This window comes from Tupaia chinensis, unplaced genomic scaffold (genome assembly GCF_000334495.1).
Source record: "Tupaia chinensis unplaced genomic scaffold, TupChi_1.0 Scaffold000361_2, whole genome shotgun sequence".
Classification (NCBI taxonomy): Eukaryota; Metazoa; Chordata; class Mammalia; order Scandentia; family Tupaiidae; genus Tupaia; species Tupaia belangeri.
Window position 1 is genome coordinate 5,222,730 of NW_006159858.1, and position 19,453 is coordinate 5,242,182.

The window sequence follows — 19,453 nt, forward strand, 5'->3', positions numbered from 1 at the left end:
TTTAACTTTTCTTTTTTGGTCTTGAAGTTACCCAGAGTCTTGTCTTGATCTCAGTGGTCCCGAGAATTAGTCTAATACTTCATTATAGTTGTTATTCCGAGAAAATGGGTGTGTGTGGGGATACTCTCCAGCTCCCAAAATCACCTTTTCCAGCGTTCGCCAGAACAGTTCCAAAAGGAGGAATTCAGGAGTTAGCAATAATTTAGAGTCAGGCAGAACTACATTGCCAAGTGTGTGGGCACAGCGGTATGTGGGCAGGTGAAGACACTACAGCTTTGCTCTTTGTTTTCGTTCCTTAAAGATGTATGAGGGTTTCGTAGACGCCTGATATTCAGATCAGCTACAGAAAAGATTTAAATGGTTGGCAGTAGAAAGAATTAGTCTTTTTTTAGAGAGCTCTGACAATAAAACAAGGACTGTTTTCAATTTATTCAACTTTATAGAAGGCAGGCCTTGAAACCAGAATGTCTGGGTTCCAATACTTCCTCTGCTATTCAGTTAACCTCTTCATGATACACGGTCAACTGCAAGACTTCCACATAGGAAGCACTCAGTAAGTGGTAATTATTATTACCATCGTAGGAGTTACCAATTCAAGTTTAGCTAGAAGCCAATGGGAACAAATTAGGGAGAAATAGCCATATCCATAGAGTAATAAAATGGAAAAAAAAAAAAAAGAAAACACAGCTGGATGCTAAAGTCCCAGGAAATCACATGTTACTACTGGGCTTGCTAATAGAAACTGTGGCCATTTAACAGTGTGATTCAGTGTAATGGTGAGAAGTAATACACTGAATACCTTGGGCACCTGAAACTTGAAACACTTTCTTCATTGAAGTCTTGCTTTTGCATTCATATGTATGATGCTACATCATAGGTCAGAATATCTCAAAAATTTGTAGTTGGGCCTACAGATGGTGTAATGGTTAAGGTGCTGGACTCCCACATGGCTGACTGCAGTTGGAGTTCTGGACCTGGCAGCTTGAAACTCACACTGGCTGCATGTGTGTGCATGTGCCCAAAATCCCAAGTGGAGAATGGAGAAGGGATTGTGGTGTGGCCATCCCCCTGGGGGATGATCTCTCACTCTGTCTCCCTGTGAGTACACACACCATATAGTGAAAATCTCTCTCTCTAAAAAAAAAAACTAAAAAATTAAAATTAAAATAATAAAATGTGTAGCTAATCAGGTTGACATTTTAAGCAGTCATTAATTTAAAAGATCCTAAATTTGGAATTTAAGAATATATAATACCCAATAGGGTCAATATAGTTCATCTTCATTTGAAAAAAAGATTCCAAAGCTGAATATATGTCCAATAAAATAAGGCTTTCAATTTGCTAAGCAGGAATCTTGAATTCACTAAAACACATTTTTCACTTAGGGAAAAATTAATATTCCAGAATAATTAAATACCCAATATGTTTTTGGTTTCTTTCCAACTGTGACTTGTGTCACGTTTGGTGTTGCCTCCAAAAAAAAATTTAGGAGAGCTAATAATGCTTTTACTGAGTGTTTTTCATAAGTGTAACTAGAATGTTAACGGCAAGCTTTTAGTTCTTAATCATTTCCTGCAGGATCTTTTTTCTACGGTCCTTATAAAGATATATTGTTATCTGGAGAAACATAACCTGGAAAATATATTTGTGATTATTATAGTGTCTTTTTCTATATATAATGGCATAGCATGGACGGTACAAAGACTATGTATGGGTTTTGGAGTCCTAATTTTTTTTGTGGCCATTTTCTATTTAGTTTTGAATCTGAAGCTAATATTATTTGTGATCTTAAGCTGTTCACTTGATAGCTTCATTTTTCTAATTATGAAAAAACAATAAGCTCTCCTTCAGAACCATTATAAGGGTTAAATGAAATAGTCTATAAAGATCTCAGAGCAAAGTGGGGCTCAGCCACTGTTGCATGCTGCTAAGACACTGTCTCCACAGGCCAAGAGTGCATGGGAGGGCCAGGATCCTGTTACAAGCTGAAGACCTGGTATGTCATGGGCAATTTTTTTTTTTCCTTTTTAGAGAGATTTTTGCTATAGGACGTGTGCCCTCACTGGAGAGAGAGACTGAGATTGAAAGACAGAAAGCAAGAAATCACCCTTCTTCCCCCCCCACCCCCCCGCAGGGTGATGACCATGCTGCAGTCCCTTCTCATCTCAGAATCTTTGGCATGCTCGCACACACACACCCTGGTATGAATTTCAAACCCTGTGTCCAGGACTTAACACACAGTTGACTATGTAGGAGTCCAGTGACATAACCGTTAAACAGTCTGCTGGCCCAAGGAGGACAAATCTTTAAAAAGAGAAAAGAAGGCCAGTTAGGAGCAAATAGGTGGTTAATGTGCTAAACTCCCACATGGCTGACTGCGGTTCATGTCCTGGGTGCATATGTGCACATGCCCAAGATCCCGAGAGGAGAATGGAGAAGAAGGAATTGCAGCATGGCCATCCCCCTGGGGAGGTGATTTCTCAGTTTCTCTCTCATTGTCTCTGTGAGCTTACTTGTCCTACGGCAAAAACCTTAAGAAAGAAAGAAAGAAAGAAAAAGGCTACTCATTCGTTCTATGGCAAACCTTAAGAAAGAAAGAAAGAAAGAAAGGAAGAGGCTAGATGGTGGCATGGTGATTAAGGTGACTGGATCCCACATGACCGACCATCAGTGTGGTTCAAGTCCCAGACCCTGGAGCCAGTAAGTGATGTGGTGGTTAAGGAGCTGGACTCCCACAGGGCCGACTACAGTTTGCCGGTCCCTTAAAGGATAAATTTTAATACACAGAAATCTTTGGGTAAGCTTAACATAATCAGATGTTAAGATAGTTTTTTAGAAACGACAACTGAGGGGGGCCAGCAGATGGTGTAATGGTTATATCACTGAACTCCCACGTAGTAGACTGCAGTTTGAGTTTTGGACCTGGCGACTTGAAGCTTATACTGGTTGTGTGTGCGTGCCTGCCTAAAATCTCGAGAGGAGAATGGAGGAGAAGAGGTTGTGGTGTGGTGATTTCTTGCTTTCTCTCTGTCACTGCACTGTAGAGTGAGTGCACACAGTCTATAGCAGAACTCTCTCTTAAAAAAAAAAAAAAGGTACAACTGAGATGTATATATGCTTTTTTAAAAAATCACACAGTGGGCTTGCAGGTGGCGTAGAGGTTAAGACACAGAGTCCTACATAGCCAACTCCCTGGTTTGAGTCCTGGACCTGGTAGTTTGAAAATCATGCTGGAAGCATGTATGTATCCAAAATCCTGAGAGAAAAATGGAAAACAAGCAGCGTGGCCATAGTGATTTCTCACTTTATCTATCTACGTCTCCGGTGAGTGCATGCTCCTTATAGCAAAACAAAAAAACAAAAACAAAACAAAGATGTACAACCATTTTATATGTAAATCAGAAATTACAATAATAATTTTTTAAAAATTATCTCTAAAATTTGAATAGAATTGTTGTTTAAAAAGGTCAAAGCAGCAGTAGCTCAGATGTTATCCATTATAGAGAAGTGAGTGACTGCAGCCTGAATAGGCTCCTCCCCTCTGTCATGCATTCGCTATGTGTAATGATTAAAAAAAAACCAAACTCTTCCTCCCTGTAAATAAAAACACTAGACTACTAATTTCATAGTTTCTGCTAAATCTTTGCTTTTGATGTAAGATAAAATCCACTTTTCTGTTTATTATTTTTTTATTTTATTTAGAGATTTTTGTTATAGGGTGCATGTGCTAGCCAGAAAGACAGAGAGAGGGAAAGCAAGAAATCATGCCCCAGGGAGGATGGCCACGCTGCAATCCCTTCTCCATTCTCCTCTTAGGATTTTGGGCATGCATGCACACGTGGTGTGAGTTTCAAGCTGCTGGGTCGAAGACTGAAACCATAGTCGACTACATGGGAGTCCAGTGCCTTAACCACTCCACCACCTGCTGGACCCAGATAAAATCCACTTTTAAAATTTGATCTGAAGCATTCAGAAAGGAATTTGCAAGCACAATTTGAAGAGAGAGGGAGAAAGTACACAGTCCAGTTGGGCATGGTCACACTGCAATCCCTTCTCCATTTCTCCATCCTTTTGGCATTTGTGGCATGTATACATATGTGCTGGGTATGTTTTTCAGGTTACTGAGGCCATTGATTCAGATTATGGTGGGCCATATGGGATCCAGCTTCCTTAAGCACAGGGCTATTAACCTGGCTTTATCTTAGTTTATTTCTGAAGTCCAATCATTATTGTCTAGACTCCTTATTTTTTATTTATTGTTTATGATTACAGTAGACATTTATTTAAAGTAATACTTCTACAGACCAAATAATGTTTAAGTTATATGTTTCAGGCTCAACCAACTTCATAAAAATACTATAAGGACAACTGTATCCACAATTTCAACTTCATTACTTGTTTGTCTACTATTCTCTCTTTTCTTTCCAGAATAACCTCTTTCAGATATGGTTCAAGGTATAAATTACTTCCCTCATACTTTATCCATTGCTCTTTAGGCAAGATCTGCCACCTCATGGTCAGGTCCAGGGCTCTCTCTTTTTTTTGTTTCAGGGCTCTCTTAATGTAAAACATCTTGGCATTATAAAGGCTCTCAGGAAGTCTTCTTATGAGTTTTTACATCTTCATTCTCATATATTGTATCATCTCACATTAACCCCAGTTTATTGAATCCTGCAGCATTGTAATACTACTTTCGCATACCATCCAGCACCAAACTGATGCAGCCGCAGGCCTGCTTGCCATTTTGACCCTTGGACTCCGTATTTAATACTTTGCATTTTGCTTTTTCTTTCTGCTTTTTTCTTTCTTGCCTTTTTTTTTTTAAGTGTTGTTTTTATTTATTTTTTATTTTTATAATGTTCTGCTACGGGGTGCTTGGGCTTGCCAGAGACAGAGAGAAAGGGAAAGTGAGAAAGCATCCTGATAGGGATGGCCATGCAGGAATTCCTTCTCCTCTAGTCTCCTCTTGGGATTTTGGACACACACACACACACACACACACACACACACATGCCCAATGTGTTTTTCAAGCCACCAGGTCCAACAGTCAGCCATGTGGGGATCCAGTTGCCTTAAACTCCACTCAGTCTGCTGGCCCTTTTTCTACTTTATCCAATCCCAATACTTCTTGCTTAAGAAGTAAGCTTGTTGGACCAGCTTGTGGCCTTGTGGTTACATGGCCAGGATCTAATATGGCTGAATGTACGGTTTTGAGTCCCACACCGGGCAAATTAAGAAGCATACCAGGCACATATACATGCATGTGCCTCCCTCCCAAAAGGAGGGAGAAATGGAGGAGGTTGGACTCAGTGTGATCATCCCCCATGGAGGGTGCTTTCTCACTTTCTATGAAGCACATGGACCCTCTGGCAAATTTATTTTTAAAGTAAGCCTGTTTGGTTTTTTGTGTTTATTATTTTTTTTTGGATGATTTTATTTAACTTTATTTTTGCTTTGACAGGTGGGGGGGTGGTAGTGGGAAAGCAAACTGCCAGGTCTAGGACTCAAACCGTGGTCGGCCATGTGGGAGTCCAGCACCTCCAACCACCACACCACTTGCTGGCCCCGAATAAGCCTGTTAATTTTAGAATGGGAGTGGGGAGTAAGGATGAGGGCTTTTATTCATTTTATTTTATTATTTTATTTTCAAGCTTAATGTGGCTCCCAAAGATGTCCTCTTAGTGATATATTTTTTTTTTTTTGAGAGATTTTCACTAAAGGCATGTGCACTCGCCAGACAGACAGAGAGGGACAGAGAGACAGTGAGAAATCATCCCCCCAGTGGGGATGGCCACGCCGCAATCCCTTCTCCATTCTCCTCTCGGGATTTTGGGCACGCACGCACACACGCCCAGCGTGAGTTTTAAGCCACTGGGTCCAGGACATGAACTGCGGTCAACTACGTGGGAGTCCAGCAATATAGCCATTACACTAACTGCTGGTCCCTTAGTGATTATTTTCATTGAGAAAAAAATGTAATTTGCTAGCAAGATCTTTGTTTCTGCAGTAGTTATAGAATAAGAGTTGAAACAAGACCATAGTCCAAATTCCTAAATTTAGACAAGGAAACAGACACGGAGAGATTAAGTAATCAACCTCAGGACACATGCAGTTATCTGTAAAGTCAGTCCTGGTGTTCTCTTCAACCCAGTGTATTGGTGGTTCTGCCATGCTGAGCTGGTAATGACTCTCTTAAAATCAAGCATGCATAATGAACTTCAGTTCTTTTATTTAGGTGTAGGAAAATAAAATGTACATTGAATGCATTCTTATTACAGAAAAAATGCTGCTGTGCTGCTGTGAAGACACAATAACAACTTGTGTATAAATGAAGCTACAACTCTCATGATTGATTGCCCCTGAAAGAACTTCAGTGGACAAGAAAGGACATTTCTGAAGGTAGTGGAAAGCTGGGGGCCTAGAATTTACTCTTGAGTCATTGCCTGAAGGTAATTTATTTTATTTTTTTGAAGAATTATTTATGTATTATTATTATTTTAATTTGACCAGAGAGAGAGAGAAAGGGGAAGTGAGGAAGCAAGCTGCCAGCTCTGGGACTGGAACCACCATTGGCTGAGTGAGAGTCCAGTGCTTTAACCACCACACCACCTGCCAGCCCGGGTAATTTATTATAACTAATTGAAAGTGACAACTTTGGGGTGGCAGAGGAACACAAACCCCTGTGGGTTGTGAGGCCGCCCCAGGTGGCAGTGGCAAGAAGAGGGACTCACTGGGGTCTGCAGGCTTAGCGCACTTCATTATCAAGGACCTCGGAGAAATTCATTCGAGGCTCTTGGATCACAGAGCAGTTATTCAGAGTTATTCAGGGTGAAACTCGTTTTTTGTTTTTTGGAAAGGTTTTTGCTATAGGATGTGTGCGCTCGCCAGAAAGACAGAGAGAGACAGAAAAAAAGAGAGAAATCACCCCCGAAGGGGGATGGCTATGCCACAATCCCTTCTCCTCCATTCTCCCCTCAGGATCTTGGGCTCGCACACACACGCGCCAGGCGTGAGTTTTAAGCCACCGGGTCCAGGATGCGAACCGCGGTCGACTATGTGGGAGTCCAGCGACATAGCCATTACGCTAACTGCTGGTTCCCGAAACTCATTGTTTTGTAAAAGAATTTGAAAAAAAAAAAAAGTGGCTTTGAAGGCATGCGAGTTCTTGAAAATGTGAAGACTATGATCTATGAAACAAATGAACATACTCTTCCCAAATATAAAGAAACAATGCAAGACAATTTATACTAAGTCCTCCTGAGATTACAAGCGGCTAATAACTCAGTTTGTAGACTCCATCAGAGGGAACAGGAATGAAAAAAGATTCCTAATGACCATTTAATAGCTAGTGAGAAACAGCAATTACTTCAGTAGGAGGATTTTATGAAGGAACGACCCAACAAACAAGCGGAAGCAGAGAGCACAGAAAGGCTATGGGGAGGTTCAAAGAGCAATATGCTGAGATAAAGGACCTGGCGAAATTTTCGGTGTTTTAAGATGCTGAGCACCTGGGACCAGCAGTTAGCCTAATGGCTATGTCGCTGGACTCCCAAGTAGTCGACCGCGGTTCGAGTCCCAGACCCAGTGGCTTAAACTCATGCTGGGCGTGTGTGTGTGTGTGCCCAAGATCCTGAGAGGAGAATGGAGAAGGGATTACGGCGTGGCCATTCCCCGAGGGGGTGATTTCTCGCTTTCTCTCTCTGTCTTTCTGGTGAATGCACGTGCCCTATAGCAAAAACCTCTCCAAAAAAAAAAAAGGGAAGTTGGGCCCCAGCAAAGACTAGTAAGGAAACAACTTCCCCCATCACCCTCACCCGCCCCCATATTCCTACCAAACCATTTAGCCTCTGCTTCAAGCTTAGCAATATGTTCAGTGGTACTTTCTATCAGATGGAGACTTCTGCCAGAGTCCTGATTAAATGGAAGAATAAAAGAAAGTAACAGCTTTGTAAGAACTTTGTTATTATTACATAGTAATGAAAAAGTCAGATGACACCTCGTAAATAGGTACTTTGTTCCATTTATGGATACCAGTTGGAAAAGAGTATTTTACACCTAATTATTTAATATTAATATCATCATTCTTGGGACCAGCAGATGGTAATGGTTACATTGCTGGACTCCCATGTCATCTACAGCTGTTTGAATCCCAAACCTGGTGGCTTGAAACTCACCAGGTACTGGTGTGTGTGTACGTGCCCAAGATCCCAAGAGGAGAATGGAGGAGAAGGGATTGCAGTGTGGCCATCCCTTCTGGGGGGTGATTTCTCGCTTTCTGTCTCTCTGGCAAGTGCATGCACCCTATACCAAAAATCTTTCTTTAAAAAAAAACTATCATCATTCTTAAAAACTTTACTTTGACAGAGTTAACTGAGAGTTAAGGATAATAGTTTATAGCCTGTACTGACATTGAGGACAGATGAGAAAAAAAAAAATTTTTTTTGCTATAGGGTGCATGTGCTCGCCAGACAGAGACAGAGAGATAGAAAGCGAGAAATCACCCCCCAGGGGGGATGGCCATGCTGCAGTCCCTTCTCCATTCTCCTCTCAGGATCTTGGGCACTCACGCACATGCGCCCGGCGTGAGTTTAAGCTACCAGGTCCGGAACTCAAACCACGGTCGACTATGTGGGAGTCCAGCGACATAGCCATTACGCTAACTGCTGTTCTCCAGGTGAGAAAATTTTAAGTCATCTAGCAGTTGTCAGTGTTGAAGGACATAGAACAAACTGACAGAAGAAATGAAAGAGAAAGGAGAAATACTTTTCTTCTCTCTGCATTCAAATTATTCTTTTTAACAAGGTGTATATAGGGCCAGCCTTTGGCATGGTGATTAAAGTGCCTGGATCCTACCTGGCTAACTGCATGATTTAAGTCCTGGACCCAGAAGCTTATAAAACACGCTGAGTGCTTGTACGTGAGTACCCGAAATCCCAAAAGGAGAAATGGAAGAGAAGGGATTGTGGTGTGCTATGCTTGCCACAGGGGGTGCTTTCTCACTTGCCTTCTCTCTGTCTCTGGTGAACACATGTGCCCTCTAGCAAATAAAATAGAAGGAAATAAAATGAAATTTAATAAGTCTCTAACTTGGGGCCAGCCCATTGACCTGGTAGTTAAGGAACCTGGATCCCACATTGTCAACCATGTGGTTCAATTCCCGAGACCTACTGGCTTAGTAGACACTCAGGAATGCGTGCATTAGTGCCCAGGGTCCTGACAGGGTGGGGAAATGGAAGAGAAGGGATTGCAGTGTAGCTACACTCCATTGGGGGTGCTTTCTCCCTCTCCCTCTTTTTGTCTCTCTGGCAAGCGCCTGCACCCTCTGGCAAATTAAAAATATATTTTTAATCTCTATTTCAACAATGCGCTAGATAAATTATCTTAATTAAAATCAACTTTTTCCTTGTAGAAAGTATTTTTCCAGTGTAACTACAAAAAGCTTATTTAGCTCATACTTTAATTTCGTATTCCCAGAAGATAGTAGAAAATGAAGTTATCTTTCTTCCATTGTCAAAATCCCAGTCTGGGCAAATTCTGAAATACGTGATTTGTGTTTAATAGTCTTGTCTGTCAATACCATCCTTACCTCATTTTTAGTATAGTGTTCCCTAGGCATTCATACTTTGATCAAACTTCACTGTAGCACTAGCTCAGGCCTGCTGAATACATCTAAATTCTCAAATATACATGCTTACCCTCCTCTAAATTAAGCTTTTTACTCCTTCAGGGTAGCTGTTTTTAACTCATCTTAATGACGAAAAGCTGTTTGTACATAAATTTACACAAATGGGTTAATGACTCATACTCTCCAGTGTTCCTTTTTTTTTTTTTTTTTTTTTTTTTTTATTTTCAATTAAAAACGTAACAGATAACCTGCCAGTTTGAGTCCTGGACCCGGTGGCTTAAACTCACGCCAGGCATGTGTGCATGCGTGCCCAAGACCCCAAGAGGAGAATGGAGGAGAAGGGATTGCGGCATGGCCATCTCCCCTGGGGGGGGCGATTTCTTGCTTTCTGTCTCTGTGTCTCTCTCTGTCATTCTGGCGAGCTCATGCGCCCTCATAGATAAACCTCTCAAAAAAAAAAAAAAAAAAATGCTTATTGCGGCCAGCAGGTGGCATGGTGGTTTAGGTGTTGGACTTCCACATGGTGGACCAGACTTTGAGTCCTGAATCCGGTAGCTTGCTTTCTCCCTCTCTCTCTGTCGAGTTCACATGTCCTATTATAATTTTAAAATAATAATAAAATAACAAAATTGAATAACTAATTCATTAAAAAGAAAGAGTAAAAATAGTTATTAACACCAATAAAAATTTCACTGATGAAATTTTGGGTAGACTGAATAAAAGTAAATAATATGGAAAAAAAAGTGTAGGCCTGTAGGGATAATTTGCAGTAGGATCAGGGCACCTGAAAGGAAACACAGTGAGTTTTCAGAGTTCTTTTCTTTAAGCTATTTGCACTTTTTGTTAATATAACTCCTTCCTAGGCTCCACTTCTCAATCTAGCCTGTACTAGGAAAACAAAAGGGGGGGGGGGTCAAGCAGATAGAGAGATAACATCACTGGACTCCCATGTAGTTGACCACAATTCAACTCCCAGACTTGCAGCTTGAAACTCATGCTGGGAGCATGTGCATGTTGGCCCAAAATCCTGAGAGGAGAATGGAGGAGAAGGCATTGCAGTGTGGCCATCTCCCCTGGAGGTAGGGGGTAATGTCTCGCTTTCTGTCTCTCTATCTTTCCATCTCTCCCTGTCTCTCCAGCTAGCACACAAGTCCCATAGCAAAAATCTATCCAAAATGAAAAAAAAAAAGTATACACTATTAACCATGAATTCAAACAGTTTCAGAGAGTCTTGGGGTGTCTTATAGAATTATTTTCATATTTCAAAGTATAATTGGAAGGATGTATTAAAAAATTCTTTGGGAAGAGCTATCACTGCCTAAAAAAGTTAGAAGTTGATTAAGAACTAACAAAATAAAGTAAAACTCTGTCTCTCAGAGTCTCTCTGGTGAGCACATGCACCCTATAGCAAAAAAAGAAAAAAACTCTCTAAAAAATAAAATAAGAAAACCCTAAGAAAAAGAGAACGAGATTCTAAGTGCAAAGTTGTTTCAGGGAAAGCTTAGCATATGTATTTTGTATATATTTTCCTTTTTATGTATGTATGAGAGTTTTGTATGGTTAAAACCTGTGTTCAAATTTAAATACTCTTTCAGTGAGCATGAATTAAAAATTCCAAATGATGGGGACCAGCACGTTTCATTGTGGTTAAGGTGCTGGACACTCCCACATGGCTGACCATCATTCGAATCTCAGACCTGGTGGCTTGTTTTCACCCTTCCCCCTTTCTATTTCTGTCAAATTAAAAATAAATGAATGAGTAAATAAAATTAAAAAAAAAACTTAAAAAGAAATTCCAAGGGATGAGAAAGTACATATCTTTTTTTTTTTTTGAGAGTTTTTTTTTTGCTATAGGGCACATGCGCTCACCAGAGAGAGACAGAGAGACAGAAAGTGAGAAATCATCCCCCAGGGGGAATGGCCACGTCACAATCCCTTCTCCTCTGTTCTCTCGGGATCTTGGGCACGCACGCACATGTGCCCAGCATGAGTTTTAAGCCACCGGGTCCGGGACGCGAACCGCAGTCGACTACGTGAGAGTCCAGCAACATAGCCATTACGCTAACTGCTGGTCCCAGGAAAGAACATATCATTTTTTAATCAGTATAATTTTTCTTTCTTAGTGGTACATAAAATAATGTGCACCAGGTAACTAGCAGTTAGCATAATGACTATGTCACTGGACTCCCATGTAGTCGACCACAGTTCGTGTCCTGGACCCGGTGGCTTGAAACTCATGCCGGGCACGTGTGCGTGCGTGCCCAAGATCCCGAGAGGAGAATGGAGGAGAAGGGATTGCGGCGTGACCATCCCCCCTGGGGGTTGATTTCTCGCTTTCTGTCTCTATGTCTCTCTCTGTCTGTCTGGCGAGCGCACGCACCCTATAGCGAAAACCTCTCCAAAAAAAAAGAAATGATAATGTGCACCTAAAGTCAGTGGTATCTTAGATATGATGCAATGTTATATTCTTATTATACATTGCTGGGTTTTGTTTGCAAAGCTTTTATTTAGGATTTTTGTAATTATATGTTTATAACTTTTAAAACATAGATTTTATTTCTATTCAGTTAGGATGAAACCAACAGATCATGAGACAATTGCCATTGAAAACATAGTTTATTAAACTTTCTAAGAGGAGAGGAATATGTCCCACCATGCAGACCCACAGAAAAGAACAAGGTCAGTAACGGAGTTGGGGGATGGGGCCAGTAGGTGATATGTGATCAAGGTCCTAGACTCCCACGTGATTGACTGTGATTGAGTCCTGGACCTGGCACCTTGCTTTCTCACTTTCCCTGTCTCTATCTCTCTGTCTCTGGTGAGCACATGTGCCCTGTAGCAAATTTAAAGATGATAATAAATAAAATTAAATAAACAATTGTTTTGGGGGGGAAGGGCAGCTAGGGGCCAGCAGATGATGTGGTGATTAAGGTAGTTAGATTCCACATGACCAAGTGCATATTTGGAATCCTGGGCCTGGTAGCTTAAAAATCATGCTGGGTGTGGGACCAGCAGATGGCGTAATGGTTACCTCCCTGGACTCCCACGTAGTGAACTATGGTTCAAGTCCCAGACCTGGTGGCTTAAACTCATACCAGGTGTGTGTGCCTTCATGCCCAAAATCCCAAGAGGAGAATGGAGGAGAAGGGATTGTGGTGTGGCCATCCCCCCTGGGGGGTGATTTCTTGCTTTTGGTCTTTCTGTCTCTGTCTCCAGTGAGTGCACATCCCCTATAGCAAAAATCTCTATATTAAAAAAAGAAAGAAAAAATCCTGCTGGGTGTATGTGTACGTGCCTAGAATCCCCAGAGGAGACTAGAAGAGAAAGGACTGTGGTGTGGACATCCCCCTGGGGGATGATTTCACACTTTCCCTTCCTCTTTTTTCTCTCTCTGGTGAGCCTGCACACACTATAACTAAAAAAAGGAGAAAAAGAAAAATAAAGAGTTGTGGACCTCAGGAGAGACTATATTGTGATTTTCAAGGGAAGAAATGGACAGGGCAGGGTAAACAGTCCAACCAGATTTAAGACTGACTAGTTTGAATAATTTCCATGGGGTCTGGGATGTATTAGCTACCCCTAGCTGTCCAAGATCTAGTCCTCGGGTAATTAGAGGAATGGTGACCCCTCAGAGGGGAATATCCCCCATAAAAACATGCAGTTGGGATCTGGACTCTAGATTGGCCAGTTTGCATAGGAAAGGTGGTTTTACAGGAGAGTTTTTGCTATCTAGGAATTGGTTTATCCTGGGAGAGGCAGTCTTTCCCTGGTCAGCAAGCGCCTAGATATCAAGGCATCAACTACAAAAACTATACAGAAAACATGATTAACATAATGCTTCAAACTGGCCTATACATTTTCTTCCTTATACCATCCTTATCAATTTTGGTATCTAGATTATACTATCCTCATACAAAGAGTTGTGGGTTATCACTCTCTGCACTAGAGAGGAGTTTATAAAAGAGTGAACGTTTTGTTTGTTGGAAGCTTAATTTTTAAAATCTTTACTATAAAATGCCTCACCTTGGGGTCAGCAAGTGGCATAGTGGTTAAGGCGGCTGGACTCCCACATGGCTGACTATGGTTCAAGTCCCGGACCTGGCAGGTTGCCTTTTCACTTGCATTTTCTCTCTCTCTCTCTCTGGTCAAATAAAATAAAAAATTTAAAATAAAATAATGAATAAAGTTAAATAATTCTTTTTTATAAGAGGTTTTTGCTATAGGACGCGTGCACTCACCAGAGAGACAGAAAGCAAGAAATCACTCCCCGGGGAGCGGGGGTGGCCTTACCGCAATCCCTTCTCCTTCATTCTCCTCTTAAACCACGGGGTCCGGTACTCAAACCGCGGTCGCCTACATGGGAGTCCAGCAACATAGCCATTACGGTAACTGCTGATCCCTAAGGTTAAATAATTCTTTTAAAAAATGCCTCACCTTGTTGTTTATTTTGTAGGAAGGATATTTCACTTTCAATTTAGTTTCTATAATATGTATAGGACTATTTGGCTGTTATGCTCCTTCTGGAATTTGTTTTGATAAGTTATGGTTTTCTAGAAATTTATTCAAATTTGTTGTCTTTTTGGCATAACCTGCTTATGAAACCTCATCTTTTTAATATCTACTTTTGTAGTTAGTCCATTTTTTTTTTTTTTTAAGATTTGCCATCGGACACATGCTCACTGGAGCCTCTCTCCATTATCCCTTTTACTAAAGAGAGGCATAAACTGACTTATTTTCAAAAAAAAAAAGTTTATTCTCAATTTGGTCTGTTATTTGCACAAGCATGTACACAGGCACCTGGCATATTTTTCCCAAGCCACCAAGTCCAGGACTCAAAGCATACAGTTGACCCACTTTAACCACCATGCCACCACCTGAACCTTTTTAATATTTATTTGTGCCCCAAAACAAAACAAAAAATTAAGCTGCTTTTTAAATTTTTCATATTTCTTTGTTTGATTAACTTGAAATAACGTACAAAATGTTAATTTTATTTAAAGAATTAAAATAATTTCACCTAAATTATATAGGATACCACAGTGTGTAAGATGAGAAATTTGCTTCAGATAAAATATTCCATAAAAGGGACCAGCAGGTGGCATGATTGTTAAGGTGTTGGACTCCCACATGGCCAACTGCAGTTCAAGTCCCAAATCCAGTGACTTGAAAATCAAGGTAGGCATTTGTGCATGGGTGCAAAAAATCCAAGGAAGAGAATGGAGGAGAAGGGATTATGGCATGGCCCCCTCAGGGGGCGATTTCTCACATTCCCTCTCTCTGTCTCTCCAGTGAGTGCACACAGCCTATGGCAAAAACCTAAATTAAAAAAAAAATGTTAAAAAAGGAGAAGAATTAATGTAAAAATGTTAAATGCTTTAATTGATGAGATATTTAAACTTTTCAGCTATTAAATAATGAAGAAAATGGAATTGAATATGATACCAGTATGGAACAGTCTAACGAGTCTTTAAGAGTCATCCATCATGATGGCAAAGAGTCAAAAACAGATGCTCCTGCGTTTGAGGTAGGGTTGTGAAAAGTAGTATGCCATTTAGCAACTTTTTATGTTTAAAGAAAAACTTACGTTTAATGTAACAAGAATTTCAGCATGTAGTTATCCTATCATATATTTAATTTTATAATGTAGAGCTTAAAATGAAACTTAGTTGATAGGGCATGTGCACTCACTAGACAGACAGAGACAGAGAGACAGCGAGAAGCCACCCCCCAGGGGGAATGGCCACGCCACAATCCCTTCTCCTCCATTCTCCTCTCAGGATCTTGGGCACACATGCACACACGCCTAGCGTGAGTTTAAGCCACCAGGTTTGGGATTCAAACTATGGTCGACTACATGGGAGTCCAGCGACATAGCCATTACGCTAACTGCTGGTCCCCCAGGTTGCATTCTTATGGACAATTTCATTTTAATAAAATTTAGAAGAAATAATAGAAAGTCAACACTTTCACGTAAACATTCTGTCTGTGAATTTGACAACCCTTACCAAAAGTAACATGAATGATTAACTGAGAACTGATTGTCCTTCTATGTTTATTATACACATTTTAATTTTGAAGAAATCATGATATTGGGCCAGCCAGTGGCATAGTGGTTAAGGCAGCTAGATCTCATATGGCTGACTTTGTGGTTCGAGTGCTGGGCCTGGCAGCTTGAAAATCATGCCAGATGCATGTTCTTGTGTGCCAAAATCCTGAGAGGAGAGTGAAGGAGAAAGGACTGTAGCATGGCCATCCCCTTGGGGAATGATTTCTCATTTTCATTGTCTCTGTTTCTTCCTGGCAAATGCACATACCCTATAGCAAAACTTTAAAAAAAAAAAATAGAAAAAGAAAAAAAAAAAAAAGAGGTGATAGGTTTTACAATGGCCAAAATGACTTTTGTTTTTCTCTTTGGAAAAGCATCTAACCTGTATGGACTCCAGAGATTCTTCCTTTGGCCAAAATGATTCTTCTCCAGTTTTACCTGTCACTACTCCTGAAGCAAATAATTCGCTCACATCACAGAATATACAAGGGTCCCGGACTCAGGCACAGACTTTTTCTGCAGAGCAGTTCCATCTAGTGGACCAGAATGGGCAACCCGTTCAATATGAACTTCAGTCATTAGGGGATTCTAATGCACAAATGGTGAGTATATTTTATAAATATCGCCAGTTGTACGTTAACTAGCAAAATGTACTAGTCTTCCTAGAGTACCGTAATTTCTTCACACTATTGACTTATGTAATGTTGAACATACTATTTCCATGACTTTCATTTTTATATAAGGATTCTGAAAGATTTCCTGATAGGACTAGTAATATGAACTTTAAGCCAATGCTTCTCAGCTACTATATCCAGTCACACTGGTGCTTTGAGATCATTTAGAGATCTAAAACAAGTGTTAAAGTGCCAAGCTTTACATGTAACTTACATTTTTTAAATATATACTTTAGACTAAACTCAGAGTTACTGGATAATTGACTTATTCACTGACTTGTGTGCTGGTATGCTTTCTTAAAGAAAGTAAGAGAGTTATTGGTGGTATACTGGAAATTAGACATAACCCTTGTCAGTCTTTGTAGGTAGATATGTATGTGTCACGTGAATAATAATATGTTATAGATAAAAAAGGTGAGAATGCTGCTATAAACTTTTAGCTAACAGTATTTTTGACAAAAGTTCATAGTTTGAATAAAAGAGGTGAAAGATAGTTCTGACTTAATAAGGTAAGTTACTGAGAAAAACTTTGCTCACTGCTTAATACAAATATATTTACATACATAATGTGAGGAATAATGTTTCTTTTTCGTTTACCTGAATTTTCCAAATTTTCAACAACGAATACGTATTCCATAAAAAATTATTTAAAAACATAAACATAAATTACAAATTATACCATAGGTTAAACAGCGACTTTATCTAGAATTAATCCTTGTTACTATTTATAGTCTAGAGCATTATAGAATTAATCTGTTCCAGGGCCAGCAGGTGGTGTGGTGATTGAGGCTCTCTGGACTCCCACATGGCAGACCATGGTTCGAGTCCTGGACCTGGCAACTTGCTTTCTCTCTCTTTCTCTTTCTCTCTCTCTCTCTGGCCAAATTAAAGTAAATAAATTAATTAATAAAATAATTCTTTAAAAACATAATGAATTTTTTTCCATTTTGCTCCTTTATGATTCAGCTAAATCTAGTTACCTAGATTAATTTGTTGAGAGGTTACTAAATATAGGGGCGTCCTTTTTGTTTATGTCCAGTAGCAATGTATTTTTGGGCCAATACCAGGACTAAAAAGCAAAGAAAAGGTAAGCCTTTGTAACCATACTGCGTCACCAACAGAGTTTAATATGCAAGAAGTAATCTAGAAATGAAACAATTAAATTTAATTTTTCATGTCCAGAATGAAATAGCTATGTAACTTATCCTATTATGTGACATTTATTTTAGTTTTCATCAGAACATTTTGAAAGTTCTTATGCTTCAAAAGTAAGATTAAGTCGGGAACCAGCAGTTAGCATAATGGCTATGTTGTTGGACTCCCACATAGTCAACCGCGGTTCGCGTCCCGGACCCAGTGGCTTAAAACTCAAGCTGGGTGCGTGTGCGTGCGTGCCCAAGATCCCGAGAGGAGAATGGAGAAGGGATTGCGGCGTGACCATCCCCCCTGGGGGGTGATTTCTTGCTTTCTGTCTCTATGTCTCTCTCTGTCTGTCTGGCGAGCGCATGCGCCCTATAGCGAAAACCTCTCCAAAAAAAATAAATAAATAAAAAATAAAGTATAAAGGGTTGTTTACACATGGTGCCTTTCCTAAAAAGCAAAATTTTAATTCATTTGTGTCTAAAAGAGTTACCACTCTCTTTATAAGTGAATTAAGCTTTCTGTACAAAGTAATTATAAAGGTAATCTTACATTGTTTAAGAAGCATAAGGCATGAGGGGTATTTGAAACCGTGAAATAGGAAATGTAATCTAACATATGGAAATAAATACAAGCGAGAGTGTGAGAACGAATGTTTTTCAAGCAATTGAAGAGAAGAAAGTGATGCTATTCTGGTAAACTTAGTGGAACTTTCAGAGCTTTTTAGTTTGCTTTCATTGATTTCGAGAATAGTTTTAAGTTCATGGACAAGTTGAGCCTAAAGTACAGAGATTTCCATCTACTGTATGTACTCCCTGCCCCACATATGCATGACCTCCCTTATCAATATTTCTTATGAAGTGGGGCTTTTTAAAAGAAATAACATTTTCTGGGACCAGCAGTTAGCGTAATGGCTATGTCACTGGACTCCCACGTAGTCGACCGCGGTTCGAGTCCCGGACCGGTGGCTTAAACTCATGCTGGGCACGTGTGCGTGCGTGCCCAAGATCCCGGGAAAAGAATGGAGGAGAAGGGATTGCGGCGTGGCCATCCCCCCTGGGGGGTGATTTCTCGCTTTCTGTCTCTCTGCCTCTCTGTCTGTCTGGTGAGCGCATGCGTCCTATAGCAAAAACCTCTCCAAAAAAAAGAAAAGAAATAACATTTTCTTCTTCTTTGAAATGTGATTTTTACATAGAAGCTATCAAGGAATTAGAACCTGTTGTGGATGAATTTGTAACAGTTGAGGTGTTTTGGAGTGAAGCAAGCGTGGTATTTGGCGTTTATTAGAAATACTGTACACAAAAGGCCAGTAGATAGAAGACCATTAATTCAGCTAAGACTTTTCTGATAATTTTTATTGTCTGCTTCAGATGACTCTTAAAACTATGTTTGCTTTGATAGCAAAGATTGAATATAATTAGCCAGGTTTTTGTTTTAAATAGGAAAAGTGGTATTATCATCACCGTGGTCAAATGACCTGAATTGAAAATAGCTTTTAAGGTACCAGATTGAATCAGCTAAGAATGGGAAAAAAGACTCTTCACAGTGCTTTGGAAACATAGTTCAATATTAATGTGTGATATCAACAGGTCAGTGGGGCTGGCAGGCGGCTTGGTGGTTAAGGGTGCCGGACTCCCATGTGGCTGACTTTGGTTCAAGTCCCAGACCTGGCAGCTTTCTCTCTCTCTCTCTCTCTCTCTCTCTCTCTCTCTCTCCCCCCTCTCTGGTCAAATTGAAATAAATAAATGAATGAATAAATAAAGTTATATAAAATATTTTAAAAAACAGGTTAGTCATATTTATGAAATTTTCATGTGGTTGAATAAATTCTGAAAAATTGTATGTGCTTAATTTGTATTTAAAAATCCACTACATTCTTACTTTTTAAGACTGACTTAAATTTTCACAGGTATTTAATTCCAATATAAGGGGTATAGAATTTAAAACAATCTTATTACAGTTGCATTT

The 19,453-nt window shown here is 40.0% G+C and overlaps 1 protein-coding gene across 7 annotated transcripts in view; it reads left to right on the top strand.

The window, feature by feature from the left end:
- The window catches only part of CARF (calcium responsive transcription factor), a 74,113-nt gene that overhangs the window by 1,713 nt on the left and 52,947 nt on the right, over positions 1-19,453 (top strand). For 3 of the 7 annotated variants that reach the window (XR_003550129.1, XM_006153054.3, XM_027773654.1), the window contains exons 2-5: positions 6,279-6,449; positions 12,193-12,304; positions 15,030-15,149; positions 16,046-16,273. Coding sequence is in view for 6 of the 7 variants with exons in the window: in XM_006153054.3 (XP_006153116.1) it covers positions 15,072-15,149; positions 16,046-16,273 (306 nt within the window). In the remaining variant the exon portion in view is untranslated. Of the gene's footprint in view, positions 1-358; positions 554-1,947; positions 1,997-6,278; positions 6,450-12,192; positions 12,305-15,029; positions 15,150-16,045; positions 16,274-19,453 lie in introns of those variants that run through there. The other 4 variants (XM_006153055.2, XM_006153053.3, XM_006153056.3 and 1 more) reach the window with 3 other exon arrangements.